This window comes from Ornithodoros turicata, chromosome 4, assembly GCF_037126465.1.
Source record: "Ornithodoros turicata isolate Travis chromosome 4, ASM3712646v1, whole genome shotgun sequence".
NCBI classification, from domain to species: domain Eukaryota; kingdom Metazoa; phylum Arthropoda; class Arachnida; order Ixodida; family Argasidae; genus Ornithodoros; species Ornithodoros turicata.
In genome coordinates this window covers 60,160,074-60,177,351 of record NC_088204.1, presented here as the reverse complement: position 1 = coordinate 60,177,351, position 17,278 = coordinate 60,160,074, and the positions used below count along the sequence as shown (strand labels likewise).

The window sequence follows — 17,278 nt, the reverse complement described above, 5'->3', positions numbered from 1 at the left end:
TCACGGCAAGACGTCATAAAACGTGGCGTCCTCCATGTCCGCGGCGTATCTTACCTGAATACAGAGACGAGCTGCGGCCGAATAACTTGTTTCCGCTTTCATAACATCTTTGGAGTTCGAAGTTATCACACCCGTTGAAACACAAGATAGATAATCTCAGTGTGGAAGCAATGGAATTCTAAATCGCTACAAGACGTACGTACGTCATCGTGACATTGCCTGGCTTCTCTTCTGTTTTGTTCAACTTGTTTTGTTTGTCAACTTGTTGTCTGTGATTTATCACGCGGCAAATGTTGAAACAACCCATAACCTTCAAAGTATTGTGCGAATGGACGCCTTGAAGGTAAGGCGTTTGCTGAAGATGAGGTTTGCTAAACTTCCAAGCCTCCGCGCAGACCGCCATAACGCCGAAACATGTGGGGATCACGTGACCGGGCAACTAGATGGGCGTGGTATTGCCAGGAGCGACCGCTAGAGGGGTCCCACGGCCTTCCGATCTTATAGCCCTCTCCTTAGTTTCTTACCTCCATGCCTGAATGAAAGGTAAGCAGACAAACGCATGATGCATGTCAGTGATGAGACTTTAATACTGTCGCCTAACTGTGTGCATGGAGCTACGCCAGGCTCCAACAGCTCCCCATAGAGCCCATAGTTTGAGATAATTCACACAACACTGGGCACACGGCCAATGAAATTGCGACGTGGTGGATATTATGCACAACCAGTCGGCCAATCAGGAGCCTCCATGTCTGGCTGGCTTTTCGGTCGGTCCTGGCTACCATCGAATCTTACTGGATTTCAGGCCTGCCGCCGTTACTCGGTATTCAAAATAACTAAAGCAATTTTGGGGTAAAATAAAGATTTATTTGATACAAAGCACTAATTCAAATATCTGATACATGGGTGCACTGTGCGTACAAAGCCCACTGCGTTGCTGACACACTGGGACAAAGTTCGAACATGAAGCAGAACGAGCACACCGTTCAACTCCTAATACCGAGCCAGTCTCATGAGTGCGTACCATTACATGATGAGCATCTTCTTTCGCTGCCTGCGGTGCATCCATTATAGCGAAGCGAAAAGCGCTTGTGTGGCACGTAATTCTGTCTTTGTTGACAGTCCTCGAAGTCCAACGGCGCTCGAACTTGTTCTTCACGCTCCGACTAATGAAGCATTCCGGTACCGCAGTTGACAAATTGTTCGTGGGATAGCAGTTGTGTCCAGAAACAGCACAACAGGCGTAGACTCACAAGGACGAACTAATAAACCCGCGAACATATTTCTGCAAACTGTTCTGTCGATTGACGCCACCGAACACAGGAGGACGACATGCCGGCCATGCTATTTCGAAACTATGTTAAAACGGCCGAGACGCTGTTCGCACATGCGCGCTACAAAATGCGATTTCAAAACGTCCTCGACCAATCGGAGCGCGCGCACAGTGTAGGCCAATGGGCTTGCAACATGGTGTATGGGCGCAGTGGTACATACTCTACAGCCGCGTCCGCGGGTACCTGAGGAGGACTGGCTACCCCTTGTCCCGTATTACATCACTTTCTGCCGGTATCAGTCATGATCTGGTTGATGATTCTGCGTGGCGTTACTTATTGCGTTTTGTTCCGCTATTTGAATGTGTCTGACGTTTGATACACTAGTGTGCATGAAAAGGAAAACAGCGTGCATCGCGTACGCAGGGCTCCTAGAATTTTGTCATTAGGCACGTAACGATAACATGTCTTACAGAGCGTATTCAGCCAAACCTGTGCTCGGGTTTACCATGTCATTAAGAGGTTCCTTTTTTTTCTTTTTTCATTCAGACACCGACAGCAGTTCGTGGCCCTGCGATCCGCGAGCATGTGGCCCCTATCACCAGAAAATTCGACAATTGTGCTGGGATGAAGCGGATGGCTTCTGCGACTCATCACGTGCTATATATGTGTATAATAATATCTACTTTCTCCAAACCGAATAGGTTCCCTTAAGGATTGTATAATATGATAGTCACGATTTCTGTTACTCGGCACTATTTATTATTTATTTATTGTGCAGTATTCTGTAATAGTCGTGTAGATTTACTTGCATTCAAATGTTGCTTCCTGTTTATATGTTTACTGTGTCAATAAATTTGTACATGTGAATTCCTTCGTCTTCTGGATTTTCATTTTCCCGACAATATTAGCAGATGGCCTGGCGAAGCGCTCGGAACACGGGAGGGGGCAGAGAATTCGAGTGAGAGGGTGTGGAGAGGGCACGCAGCGCACATGCGCAGTTCGATCAGCCAGCGCGCGCTTTTTGGCGCCGTTTTCCGGCTACTTTGTCGTGATTCGTTACGGATGATCACGTGGCCAAGGGGGGCGGTGGTTTTCGTGGCGAAACTGTGGAAGCTGCTACAGCTGCACTCCACTCACTGGCATGTCTGCGGTAACAAAAACAACATGACGTTAATATTGCTCCGGAATTTGCTTGAAGAAGCCTGACGATGTCGCGCTGCCTCGGGCATGGACTGCTGCGGGGGACTGGAGATCGGTGGCTGCAAGACGAAAATTAGTATCAGATATATAGTTATGCATTTGAAAGTTGCAATGTAAATAGAAAGAATAAAGGTGCTCTTGAATGCGAAAAATAAGAACCATAATAACGTTGTAAGAACGATAATAATACACTGTTGTGAGAACCTCGCAGCTATGGGGTGTGATGAGCGACCTACGTACAAAGAATATATTTTATTACGCTACTTCACAATGATATATTCAGGCTGAATATCCAGACAAACTTGGCTTTAGAGCTACGTACAGAATAACTACTATAAGTCAACGTCGGATGAAACCTGTCGAGCGAAATCACCGAGAATCACAGACTTAACAGTAGCGTCATGCCTTTAGTCAGTACGACGTGAGCGGGTATTTCGCCATAACATGAAAATGATATTATTGTTTCACGAAAAGAAATGTAATCTGCAACCGTAACTGCAAAGCTACGCGGCCGGTCACAGCGTATTCCGGCCCGGATTTACAGTGACTGTTGAGCTACTTATCCACAAAACACGAAGTGAATGCGGTGTTGTAAGGCTACATGCAAATACAAATGACTTACCTACCGACAGTCGTTGACCGGGTATTGGAAGAACGAGGCGTTTGGATTCTCGTATGGTTTCTACACCAAGACGCAGCGCAGAAACGTTGCGCAGGCATCTTCCCTGACAGCTGTGACTGTTTGAGGACACAGACATGGTACAGCCAGCGTTTTTAAACAGGCGCAGAACAGAAGCAAAGGTGGCGCTGGCTCTGCGACAAAACGAGGGACGCGCCATATTGTGGCGGCCAGTATTGCCATGTGCCAGTGCTGTCTGCGCGCTGTCCTTGGCAGCTCGGTTTCGATGGTGAATATTGTTACTGTAATCAATTTACGAGGAAATAAATGTGCAGTAAGCATAAAATAAGCATGAAGTAAGTAATACCGCGGTCTTCTCGTGCTGGTAGTCACCTGTTCTAGAAAGAAAAGGTGGCCTTGAGTGCAAGGGGAAGCTAGCAGAGTTTCGGTTCCGGAATTGCCGACAGCCGGCCGCGGTTATCGGCTAAAGCTAATTACGCGGAGTGCGACTTTGACGCTCGCTGCATCACAAGAAACAATGTGGCTGAAACAACTGACCAGACATTCTTGACTAGAGCGTTAGAACATGTGAAATTAGGGGAAACTCCGACGGAGTAATAAAACGATTGAAAGACTGGTTTGACCCTAGGGATGATAATTCTGGCGGTCCCTCCTTTGTGGGACAGCCGCCACAGCCGGAAAATATTTGTCTCTCCCGGAAGAGCCTCGTAAGCGCACAAACAAACATACCGCCTCAGGTGCATTCTGTCGTCGCTAAAGACATGGGGCCCTGACACCATAGAAATCATAAGGATGATTCCTCATGATTTCTATGCTCGTCACTCTTACGTTAAACTTTTGTCTGCGACGACTTGTTTTCTTTTCTTTTTACACAACAACATATGAAAAGACAACATATGAAAAGGGGAGTGTTACTGGAATAGCAAAGACAGCAGAAAGATTACATAATGTGAATTGGAATGATTTACGGGTTCGGCGCCCCTGGGGAAGAGGTGGTACCTCACTGCACAAGCTCGCCGAGAATTATTCGGGGCTCTGACTTTCTTTCTTTTTAATGTAATGGCCTGCTTCCTGGAGGTGGGGATTACAGTTTTGAAGCCAGTGCAAGGAAGCTTCCCAGGCCGCAGGATCGTGGTGAATATTGTTTTTCAATGTACACCGGCAGTATCCACTATTCCCACTGTTGCTGTCATGTCAGCATTTCTTCATTTGTAATAATGTGTTTGGTGTTGGCTGGTGGACTTGCGGATCTTGCTGCACTGTATCTGGAGTTTGCTTCCTGAATTGTGTTTGTGCGTCGGGCACAAGTCATACCCATGTCATGCGCGCTTCCAAGGTGTCACAGAAGACATTCTGCCATATCTGGAGTATCTTTCCACAAGTGAGTGTCATTATTCACTAACATTCCCTAACACCTTTATTGGAGACGTAGAAATAATCAAATCATTATTTCTATTCATAGGCGATGGGAATTGTTGAGGTGCCATAGGTCGTACTTCTGTCAATATTACAGGTTTCCCCACCATGACCCCATACTTTTGAGACAGTGGTTTCGAAGTGTATCTGAGCAGTCTTTTCACCCTTCTCAGCCTCAAAAGATATGTTCCAAACACTTCGAGCCCTCATGCTTTTACTTTAGCCACAACAAGAAGTGGCCAGGGGCTATCCCCACTATTTTCTCCTGGAAACAGGACAGCAGCACGGTAGTATATTAATTTCACTTTGTGATGCAGACAGTTCAATGCACACTTTCGGGGCATTGGCAGCGTTTGCAACTGGTCGGGGGCCCATGATGTTCACTCTACACTTGTCCATGAAATATACAGGAATGGCACTCGAACAGGGTGTGGTACATTACAATTTATTTCATATGCAAAAAGTGTTATGGCCTTTGAATAACAGGACAGCCTGTTATGAAAGCTTGACAGCCTGAAATGCCTGCCAAGAAAATAATTACTTACATTTGTTTTCTTACTTACTTACATAATTACATCTTGTCAACTCTGGCAGGAGTAGGCAGTCAGTAATACTCAAGATTTTTATTATAGTACAAGTAAGTAACAGTTCCAGAAAAGTACTAATGTCAGAGATATGCAATATCTGCAAGTTCAAAATCAATACCTCAATTTCAAGCATTATACAGTGAATGCTCTTTCAGTCAAACGTCACATTAGCTGAAACTTATGGTCAACTCAAACACACCATGGTGCAGAGGGATATTCACTCTGTTGTAGAGTGCAGTCCACTAGTCGAATTACTGCTTTGCTAAAACAAGAAGTGCTGGATACTGGCTGTAGCAGTTACTAAACGTTTACTGTATTACAGTGAATAAGCAAATACTGAAAACTGTTTAGTTGTACTGTGGTACAAAGCTTTACTATCAATGCTTGGCTCCACACTCTGGCGATACCTTCTTCTGAAGGTGATGAAGCGCTGTCACCTGTTTGCGAGGCACGGTGCCACATTCATGTCATTCCAGAGCAGATGACTGCAGTGTCCACAGCCTGTGAAATTAGGATTTAAAAAAATGTGAAAATGAGAGCGCGCAAGCAACATGCAGATTTGAAAACATAGTTTCAACATGCATATACGTGCGGTGAAATTCCCTCAAGTCAAAATGTATTCAGCAGAAGTCTGTTTTGGTTAATCACATTGTCATGAACAATGTAGCATAACTCTACCATAAAGTCCACTACATACATCAAGAACATCTATTGGACCACTACAGCTCTGAGCCCGAACATATCTCACTCGTGAAAGTGATCATGAAGCGGTTCCTGCTGTTGAGGCTGCACGAACTATCCCGCAAGGTAACAGAGAAATCCCAGAAGGCCTACATCATGAGCAAGCTCACAAAACAAGTGCTATTCATGAACCAGTGAGGCGGAGGTCACGACAAGACCAATAAACGAGTTCAACCAGTCATATTCGTTACATGTGCAAATTCTCTTTTAATATTTAGGCGCCAAGCGTCCTACGTTTACTCAAAATTTATGCTACAGCTATGACAGCACCTATCACCTTTAAGGCCTCCCATTTTCCTGTGTCGGTGTGTCTGCTTAGTGAAGAACGGCGAGCTCAATGGAGGTCACATATCAACTCAGGTCACCGTTCATGCATTTTTCAATATGACAGAGTAGCTTACAATATCCAACTTCTTGCACAGACCAAGTTATATCGGTAACACGCACTGAAAATTTGAGTATTGACGTTCCATCCCCGTAAGAAATTACGCGGCGTACACGTTTACAGACATTATTTGTCATGCTAGCACAACCTGCGGTTGAAACAGGTATACGAGACCTGACATGAAAGGCTAGCATGACGTTGCAGCGTACAATATTTGGAGAGGCACATTCGGGAGGCAGAAAAACGAATACGTACCTGTACCAGCTACCTTTTCTTTCTTTTTTTTTTTTGGATTGGCTTGGTTATCTGGCGCTCATGCACTTCCGGTCGGCTTCGGCTACTACAATATGGCGAAGCCCGCGCTTTGCCGTTGAGGAGGAAAGTCCCTCCGTTCAACTCCTTTGCTGTCTCCCATTTTCCTCCTCAGGCCTTTGCTTCTAGTCTCTCCTTATGATTTCTATGGACCCCTCCGACAGTTTTCTATCGGGACGAGCGTAGCCGGCTTCGCATTGCATTCTGGGATGCTCCTGTCTACACGTGACCCCTCACGTGACCCTCCAGACAGCATGCCAGCAGAGCAGACGACGCGAGCTGTAGTTGTGTCACAGTTCAGATGACAGTATTACGTTGAACGCGTGCTTGCACTTTATTTGTGCTCGTTCGAATGTTTACTGTTCTATTAGAAGACCAGTCACAGTGTGCAGAACGCAAAAGGAGCATGCGGGACCGGAAACATCACGTGTGGCAACGGTTACTTCCACGTATGTACGTTCCTTGATTAAGTGGTAAAGAATGCCGTTCTCAAAATACCATTAATCAGATTTGTACAACAACAGAAGATGTGAAATGAATCTGCGGCACAGTTTGAGATCCCCAAATGAACAATTCAAGATGACTCGAACACACACGGGCGACTAAAACAACTTACCGTGTACTTACGAACAAAACGCGTTCCCGTGACAGGAACATATTACCATACGTCGTTTCTAGGATGGTGCTCGCATTTTCACACTAAATTACTTTCAAAAGGCAAAATCATATGGAGAGCAGCGCAAGAAACATAGCCTTGGAAAACCGAAACTTTAGAGGGGATCACGTGGTGGACAGGAAGCAATGGCCATTTTGACTCGAGCGACCGCTAGAGGGTGGCTACGCTAGTCAACGCGAAGAGCCGCTCCTTGTGTTTCCTTCCTCCATGCGTGAAACGCATGAAGCGCCTCACTTTATCCTGCAAAGGAACTCGCGAGTTTCGGGCCCTTGGTACCACTGCGCCCATACACCTTGTTGCAAGCCCATTGGCCGAGACTGTGCGCGCGCTCCGATTAGTCGACAGCGTTTTCAAATCGCATTACCAGCTCCCGTGGCTCAGTGGTTAGCGTGCTGGCCATGTCACGTCGAGACTGGGAGGTACCCGGGTTCGAATCCCGGTGCCGACTGTGCTGTCGGGGGTTTTTCCTGGGTTTTCCTCAGACGCTTTCAGACATATGTCGGCACAGTTCCCTTAGAAGTCGGCCCAGGACGCACATTCCCCCAGGGCGTGAGTCGTGACGTTGCCCACATACGTGAGGCCGACAACGGCAAGCCCTATCACCACCACCACCTTCAAATCGCATTTTGTACGCGCGTATGTGCGTGTAGCGTCTCGACCGTTCTAGCATAGTTTCACCGCGTCCTCCCGTGTTCCTTGTTTTGGGGTGTCAATCGACAGAACCGTTTGTAGAAGTATGTTCACGGTATGATTCGCACGTTGGTGTGATTCTACGCGTGTTGTGCTGTTTCTGAACACAACTATTATCCCACAAAGAGTCTATCAACTGCGGAACTGGAATACTTCATCAGTTGGAGCGGATGGAGCGTGAAGAACCCGTTCGGGATTACGTGCCACACAAGCGCTTTCCCCATTGCTGTAATGCATGATGCACTGCAGCAGTGAAAAAGGATGCTCATCATGGAATGGTACACACTCGTGAGACTGGCTCGGTAATTAGAACTGAACAGTGTGCAAGGTATATCTAAACTGGTAGCGTAAACAAGCGAAAATACCAAATCAGACCCATCGGCAAAGCCACCAGCAAGAGGCGCGAGCGATCCTGGGTGTTGACAGTAGAGGTACGGTCGTAAACACAAAAACTTTACAACATGGGCGTGGCTTGTGTGTGTAGTAATAGGTTATTCATAATTTCAATGTAGAAAAACTTTCTGTTGCCCTGCCCGTGCACATATACGAAATCATCTACCACCCGAGTACATTTCCGTGTCCTGCTCCTTTTGCGCATGTGTCACAGTGGGCGTGTTTATCCGTGGATCTCTGTATCCGTGCATTGTGTCCGTGCATTGTAATACTGAGTTGGTGCACTTTTCGGGTTAAACAGAAAACGACGTTCACATCTCGGAGCTGTAGACCAAGAACCACTTGTGCCAACAGATAAATACAATGCATCCCCTGTTGCTGGCCTCGCGAAAAAAAATTTCGTCATGGGACGAGCGGCCATGATAGCGTGAGTGTTAGCAGGAATCAGCTGTGCACCAACGATGCCATGTTTCGTTGCAATTTACCTATAATTGCCACTCACTGAATAATGCAAACGTCTAATCACTACGTGTACGTGTAGCTCTAGGAGAGAAATAGAACTTAAGTGAATCTTCCTAATCTCTGTGTAGTCATTACGATGCCCTTCAGTCTGGAATTGTATAAAGCTGTGATAACTCTATGTACTTCGAATTGATATGTTTAATTAACCCTGATGTGATTCTGTATTCTCGTCTTGCTTGGGTGAGGGAAAGGGTATACAACGCAAACAAAGTGCGCGAATGTAAACGTGCCATGGCTAATTATGCACTATTTATTATTCATAGTGCTCACGTCATCCCTGACGTCATTTATTTACAATCGTAGTAGTCCGCTCAACGGATGGATGGCGCTGACCGTCTCTATCATGGCGTCATTCTGAAGACACAGGAGCCTATGGGAGTTGCGCTACCTGTTTAGATATACCTTGCAGTGTGTTCGTTTTGCGTCAAGTTATTACGCTCGAAGTATTCAAGTTCGAACTTGGTTAGAGTGTGTCAGAAACGCAGTGGACTTTGCATTCACAGTGCACCCATGTACCAGATCTTTGAATCAGTGCTTTGTGTGAAGAAATGTTTCTTTTAAAAAAAAGTCGCTTCAGTTATTTTGAATTCCAGATAACGGCGGCAGGCGTGAAATCCAGTAGAAGTCGACGGATGCCAGAACCGATCGAAAGGGTTGGCCGACCGGCTATGCACAATATCGACAACGTTGCACTCTCATTGGTCGTGTGCCCGGTGTCGTGTGAATTATCTCAAACTATGGGCTCTGGGGAGCTGTTGGAGCCTGGTAACGCTTCCTCGAGTGAATCCGACCCTCTGCCTTTATGCGCCACACAGAAATGTGCTCTTCCGATAGGCGCTCTACGAGCGACGGCGCAAGAGCACCCGCAACTCGACGTCATTCATCTTGTCCGCGGCCCTGATCACGCGCCCCCCATGCATTGCTCGGCACACCAGTCCTTCTAGCTAAAGATGTAAAGACAAGAAGAAGAAGAAAACAGAATCGTTGATGAAAAAAGTCTTTCGTCTTTTTTTTTCAGCCGCTCAAAAGTAAAAAAAAAAAAGAAAAAAAGAAAAAGCCAATATTTTCAAAACGGCGTTTTTCGTCCGCCAGCACAGGTGGCAGTTCGGGAACGTGCACACCAGAGCCGTATATTCAAAGGGAGTCTGGCCATTGGGAGGAGTCACAGAAAGAGGCTCGACCTGTCGATCACAGTTTCGGTCCTGTGATTGGTTTGCTTTTTACCAAGGGGGTCGCCATGACACCTTACTGCCACCCAAAATGGCGACGAAAACAAAAGCAGTGAAGCGGGAATTTCGTGACAAAAAATTTTCACAGACTACTCTGATTTTACGCTGCAAATGTACATCCTCATATACGTTTCTCGGGAATCAGTTCCAACTTATGCTTGGTGTTAGGCCTAGTGTTAGGCCTAGTGAACACGGCGATCGCAACGAAATCAGAACAAAATCGAAACTGTGCAGTCTGAAAGCGACGCCTTTCACAAAAGTATTCATTACGTTCCCTCACCATAGCGTCCGATTCACCGCTCCACCGTCGTCTTTCTCCATCTCAACCGCTAAAGTTGACCGCTTTCTATCTCACAGTAACGTTTTCTCGAAATATTTTTTCTCGCACAGAGCTAGACTGAAATGGCCTTCCTAACAATACGTTGCCACAACAATAGATCCATACGAATGTAATCATTGCATCCTAGTTTTGTTCTCTAAACAATGATATGTTTTTGTTCATTCTAATTTCGCACTCAACCACTTACATTCTGTTTCATATTTTGTATAGGTATGCTCAATCATATATATCATACTGATTATTAATTCTTAATGCTTTTGTTTACTGTAACCCCCTCATGTAAAGTCCCCTGGACCTTTGGGAGCCTATCGAAATGAATAAATAAAGAAATATTTCAATTGTCGAATCAAGACACCTACCTCAAACGCCTCGGTATGGGTTGAAGCTCCGTGCGGCTGCTGCGTGTTGAGCTAGTAAGCTTATCAAGTTAAGAAATAACCTCATCCGGTCTAGGAGCTTTCCAATGTGCAACAACGCCATAGTTCCTTTGGCAGCAGGCCCACATACGGACGGACGTCCGGCTCCAAGCAAAGCAAAATGTGAGAAAATGGAGATACGCAGGGCACGGCGCACTTCAGTCGCCAGCCATGGGAAAAGTTTACTTTAAAATATTACAGCCACAGTTATCACAAGGGAAAAATAACAAACAGCACAACGGCGCTCGGAGTGAGCGAATTGGCCTCGTAAAAACAACAACAACGACAACAGATAATTCATTCCGAAACGCACATGGGCGCAGCCATTTTTATGACGTAGATGCACCCGAACGGGCATTGTGACGTATACGCGCCTTCGTACTTGTCAGTGGATTCCAGCTACGGCTTTTCGTGGCTTCACGTATCTGTGCTTGAAGATGGCGAGCAGCCGGGTTTGCAGTGAAGTTTGCGCAGCGCCATTTCGGGCCCAAACGGCCACAGGTCCCAACAGTAGGTCGTTTCATCAGCGTGTTCATCAGCGTTCATCAGCAGCTGAGCAGCTGCGAACTCGTGAACCAAGCTCTGTGCGATGTTGTGACTGGAATTCGTCGTTTGTGTTTTGTGAGCACGAATAATTGTATCAAGTCGCGTCTGCGTTAGCCCCTTTACAGCACTTGCATAAATTATCTTAGGAAATTGACCGACGTTTCGACAGCCGTTTTAGCAAGAAAATGCCGACAGCGTGTTATTTTAGCAGGAAAAAATCGTGCAATGTATTTGAGAAACCACATACTGCTATGGGACAAGTTTTACGTACGATTTACGAATGTGCAACACCGTCGGCGAGGTTATGGAACGACGAGCGACGTAAAACGAAATACAAATCACATTTTAAACTTTTTGTGGGATTCTGTGCATTTTCCAGAAGCTTTCTTTGAATCACACACTCCCATGACATGCTGCGTTGTGTGGCACGCTACAAACTACTGCATTTCATGTCTGGCATCTGGATATTGTTTGTAATGAGCGCCGTAGCACAAAAACATGCACACGAAAGCTCCAGAAGCCATGTGGTTGCACACTATGTAGACCCAATAAAAGAAATACCAGAGCACATATTGCCACTTAGAAATGGTTTTTAGAAATGTGGGGTCTGAAGAGTTAGGGCATAGCCTAGATCCTAGAAATCAAATAAAGGGGGTGCACCTTATCCCTCTGAAGAGTGATGTTTCAACTCACAACTAAGCCTATGGGGTGTAAAAGTGTTAGAGCAATTTATGTGGCTTGTCGTCCTGGGTGACATCACTGGCCAGCCCCGGAATTAATTCCGTACTCAGGAATTATTGCACAAATCACTTTGTATTTAATATTTATCATGTAGGACATGATAAGCAATATGTACTCGTAAGTTGCAACTCTGTCTGCAGCATTCTCGACTGCCTCTTACCTGTATAGTTACAGACACGTTACCGAACCATTCACAAAGGGCAGTCTTACAGGGCCCATGTAACTTGTCTTCGTGGAAGTTATGCAATTAAGATTTATTTGAACAAGAACTTTCGTGTAAGGGACTGCGCTTCTTCAGGTTACACAACTAAGTGCGACACAAGTATATATACCAGGAGAACAGATACAATAAAACAGGTTTCCAGAACTAAGTAAACAACCAGACAGTAATACAATGCATCACGTGAGCCACCATCACATAAGAATCAAGAAAAGAAAATGTTGTGTGTAACCTGAAGAAGTGCAGTTCCTTGATCGAAAGTTCTTGTTCAAATAAATCTTAGTTGCTCCTAACCGTTTTTCATGTTACGTGTGTGATTCCCTCTTCGCGGGCTCATTGACAGTGTTTCTCTTCTTTTTTTTTTCCTTTTGGAAGTTATGCGTTAGCATACCCATTGCAGATGAAGCACAATTATGCTTAGACATGTATAATCTATCTAATCATCTGAACCATATGTGTGGATGCAGACGAAATTATTTTTATGTGCATGCTGTACCTTCCTAGTACTATATGTGCACATAAATAACGGTGAATACATGTGAAGTGGCAAAAAACAATGTTAGACTCTACCATCATTGTGTCCCTTTAACTTCTCCACATTTATGTCTGCTGAACAGGGAATATCCCACTAGAAAAGACGACATGTGTGTATTGTTTGGCAAGCAAATAAATATATTTATTTACATTTTCCATCAATCAACAATATTGGGACCTGGTGCAAATATAAATGTCAACAAGGAAAGTACTTACAAATTATTCCTATGTATTCAAATGCAGATATGACAATTCTCTTTCTGTACCTCAGCACAGTAGAGTTTCAAAATTAATACACTGCACAGCATCAGAAATCTTAGTATCTCAAGAGGGGAATCACGTAAACAAGAGCAGCATTCCCTCTGGGACAAGGGACACCCCCTCTAAAGCACGGCTTGGCCTGATAGCAGAGGACTACGCAAGGAAGCTAAGTTTACAGGGTGGTGTCTGAGTACGGGAGGAGGAACAGATTTGGGCAAGGAGAGGAGGACATATCTGAGGCGAACAATTCCTTTTTCGCGCCACGACCTGATAACAACACCGATAACACGCCCCCGAGCTTTCGCATAAGATAACGAATAAGACGTGATGTATAACTGTGGGAAGGAGCATGAGGCATTCCAGATATCGGGAGATTGCCGGGTGAAATAGGCAGGTTTGCGCCTGTGATAGCCTTCTGGACGGCAAATTGACTAAATGCGAGTTCTAAGGGTGCAGCAAGGACAACAGCTACGGTCCGCATATGATACACAGGCTACGTAATTTTATGATGATACCGTCAGTATCAAGTTGGTATCAAGAGTTATTACGAGCTAAAATAGAGGAAACTGACAATCTGGCGCCAGTGAGTGCCACTTGGGTGACGATTTGGCAAATTGTCTGAAGTATATATAGATTGGGCCGGTTGGTGTAAATCCACAAGCTACCAAAGAACAAACACGAAACAACAACAGAGCGACTTGTGTGTGATCTTGTCTCCTGTTTGTTCTTTGGTCGTTTGAAAATGAACGATTTCACCAAGCGCTACGGCTTGTGAAACCTCTTCGCAGGCTGTAGCAAGGGAAACAGGTATGGGCCGCGGACTCATAGCTATTGAGCATGGATATACAGACTACGTAATTAAATGATGACACCTTCGATATCACGTTTATATCCAGAGTTATTACTAAATGAAATGCAAGATATGGACAATTTGGCGCCTGCGAGTGCTCTGGCGATGCGAGTGGTGGCGTCTGCGAGTGGCAATGATTTGATCAAACGCGACTTCGTTGGACCAGAGATTTTGGTGCAGAACTAGATACATTCAGAATCGAAGGCGTGTATATTCCCAAATCCCAGCAGAGGGTAGGAATACAGAAGGTCACCGACACACGAAGCTGTGAAGAAGTAGAGAACATTGAGTGAATTATATTTTAGTGTATTTACAATACTGTTTACCCATACTTGTAGGTATAGTCGCAGGTGGATAGGTCACACGGCAGTCAGTGTCGTTTTCAGTGCATTTCAGCGGCACAGTTCCCTTAGAAGTCGGCCCATGTTCATGACGGCTTGTGCTATGCCTTTCTATCGGGATTGCGCAAGATGGGACCGCAAAATTCGGATACGGCGGCAGCGAGGCCTTTTAAAACGGGCGACGCTCCTTGTATCATGGAGCGAAAGAAAGTAAGTTATCAGTGGCTTGTGCAATGCTATTCTGCTGGAGTTATAACACAGGCGATCGCCAAATTCGGAAAATGTGGCAGCAGAGCCCCCTTAAACAAGCAATACCCTTTGTGTCATACTGCCAAAGACCTATTATCAACAACTTATACTATGCCATTCTACCGAGATCATAACACAGGCGACCGCAAATATCGGAAAAGGATGCAGAAGAGCCCTTCAAAACGGATCAGACATCATGCTGCCAATGACATGTCATCAATAGATTGTGCTATGCCCTTCTACTGGGATTGTAACAGAGGCTACCGAATATTAGGCTCTGCAATCAAAGTTCCAAAAGACAGAGTAGTTAAAAAAAATTGAATAATTGGTTGCCATTGTGATGTGTACTACTATGTATGAATGGTGTAGCGTGAAGTAAAGGACATCCAGCCACGTTGCAGTTTAGAACGTTAATGCTTTATTCATCCCCACGAGCTCCTACACCTCGTCAACGTCGTCGTCCTTTCCCCCCCTAGTAGCGGAGCTAACACTACAACTTTCTTTTTTTTTTTTCCAAACCTCAAACAAGTAGTGAAATACAAAATGAAAAGAGCCTATACTGGGTAACCATATCTGTTCGGAGGCTTGGATACCCTTCCATATCGAGATGTTGTCAGGGACCGTTGTCCGTAAGCCTGGGCATCTACCCTCGGGCCAGGATCATCTTTGGACCGTTGGTCGACCTCACCTTCCAAGTCTTCTCTGGCAGTCCCCACAGGAATCGGTGTTTCGGGAACCTCAATGTCCAGCATAGAATCTTGTTGTGAGAGCCCCTCTCCTGAAGGGGCGTTAGCCCTGCGTATCAGATATCTGCGGTTTCGACGTAGCAGACCCTTGTTAGTCTGCACCCAATAGGACCGCGGAGCGCGATCGATATCCACGACAGTTCCTTGTATTTTCAGCTGTGGTAGCCAGACGGATTCCCCCTTCTGAAGAGGCGGCAAAGTATGAGCGCGATGTCTCCGGCCAAAGTTCGTCTTCTGTTTCTTCTTTTCGTAGGTGTCTCGGTCTTTCCACCCATAGTGCTGAGAATCAGGCTTCAGCTGTTCAGGAAGAAGTGGTACCCTGCTCCTCAAGCGTCGTCCCATCAGAAGCTGTGTTGGGCTTTCCCCAGAAGGTCCGGGTGTATTCCTGTAATTGAGCAACGCGAGATAGGGGTCCTCGGACATTTGAATGAGGCGTTTGACAGTCCTGACAGTTCTTTCCGCTTGTGCATTAAATTGTGGGAAATAGGGACTAGATGTGGTGTGCTTAAATCCATAATATCGTCCAAAGTTCCTGAATTCTTCACTTGCAAACTGAGGACCGCTGTCCGTTACCACTTCTCGGGGAATGCCGTGCCTCGCGAAGATGCTTTTTAAGCGTAAAATGACAGCTCGTGAAGACCAATCATTCGACAGAGGTAGCACTTCTGGGTATCTGGACCGATAGTCCACTGCCAGGACGTATTCGATTCCCCCTAGGTGAAATAGATCCACTCCGACCTTTTCCCATGGGAGGGGAGGTGTCTCCGTTGGGATCATGGGTTCTGACGGCTGAAGTCTGTACTCCTCGCAGACGGAACAGGCTCTAACAAGGTCCGCCAGCTCCTTGCTGATACCCGGCCACCAGATAGACTCCTTCGCTTTCTGTCTGCATCTAACAATTCCTTGGTGTCCCTCGTGTATGCGACCCAGAATTTCTTCTCGCAGAGACATGGGAATTACGATACGCTGGCCGCACAGTAGGACGTCTTCACACACTGAGAGTTTTGCCATTTGTTCGTACTAAGGACGTATTTCCCTGTTAATTCGCCCTTTGGGGGGCCATCCCGTTTTGCAATACTCTCTTAGTGTGCTGCACACTTCATCTTTTTTCTGAAATTCCCGGATATGGTCTAGCAATTTGTCGGAGTCCGGGATCGCCTCGATTCCTCCACGTACGAATGCCGAAACTTCATCGGCAGTAAGGGATGACGTGGTGTCCTTCAGCGGAGAACGCGAAAGAGCGTCGGCTATTGTCATGGACGCACCGGGTACATAGGTGACGTCGTAATCGTATCTCATTAGTCTCAGCCGAGACCTCTGAATTCTTAGTGGTAGCTGATCCAGCTGCTGGAGACCGAGGAGGGAGACAAGCGGTTTGTGATCAGTTTCGAAGGTACAGCGCAGACCACAGATATATTCGTCAAACTTCTCCGCGGCCCAGGTTAAGGCTAAAGCCTCTTTCTCCATTTGAGAATAACGAGTTTCGGCGCTGTTTAGCGATCGCGACGCGTACGCTACTGGCTTACGGTCCCCAGGTTGCTGGACTTGCAGTAGCACGGCTCCAAGCCCGTAGGATGAGGCATCTGCTGACAGTATCGTCGGGAGATTAGGGTTGTACTTGGCCATACAAATTCCAGAAGAGATGGAGGCCTTTAGACGTTGAAAAGCATCCTGTTGGCCGTTTCCCCAATACCAGTCAACGTTCTTCACAAGAAGTTCGCGCAGAGGTGCTGATAATGTTGACATGTTAGGGATGAACCTTCCAACATGGTTGAACATCCCTAGAATACGACGCAAGTCCGAAACGTTTTGAGGAGGTTCTAGAGCTGTCAACGCTTCTACTCTTCTGGGGTCCGGGTAAATTCCGTGCTGGTCAATGAGAACTCCCAAGAACGAAATCTTCTCCACAAAGAATTTGCATTTCTCGAGATTCAGGGTGACGTTATTGTCAGACAGGCGCTGTAAGACTGCA

The 17,278-nt window shown here is 46.0% G+C and overlaps 2 protein-coding genes across 2 annotated transcripts in view; both read right to left on the bottom strand.

The window, feature by feature from the left end:
• The window catches only part of LOC135391631 (2',3'-cyclic-nucleotide 3'-phosphodiesterase-like), a 210,817-nt gene extending 200,018 nt beyond the window's left edge, over nt 1-10,799 (bottom strand). The window contains exon 1 of the mRNA XM_064621954.1: nt 10,762-10,799. The gene's annotated coding sequence lies outside the window, so the exon portion shown is untranslated. The remainder of the gene's footprint in view (nt 1-10,761) is intronic.
• Nucleotides 10,800-15,114: 4,315 nt separating this feature from the next.
• LOC135392486 (uncharacterized protein K02A2.6-like) lies at nt 15,115-16,317 on the bottom strand. Its single transcript, XM_064623194.1, has one exon. It carries the CDS (start codon nt 16,315-16,317, stop codon nt 15,115-15,117), a length of 1,203 nt encoding a protein of 400 aa, XP_064479264.1.
• Between the last annotated feature and the right edge of the window lie 961 nt (nt 16,318-17,278).

What these genes read in the sequence shown, in the direction of transcription:
- LOC135392486 (XM_064623194.1), bottom strand. Translation starts at nt 16,317, where the DNA reads ATGGCAAAACTCTCAGTGTGTGAAGACGTCCTACTGTGCGGCCAGCGT.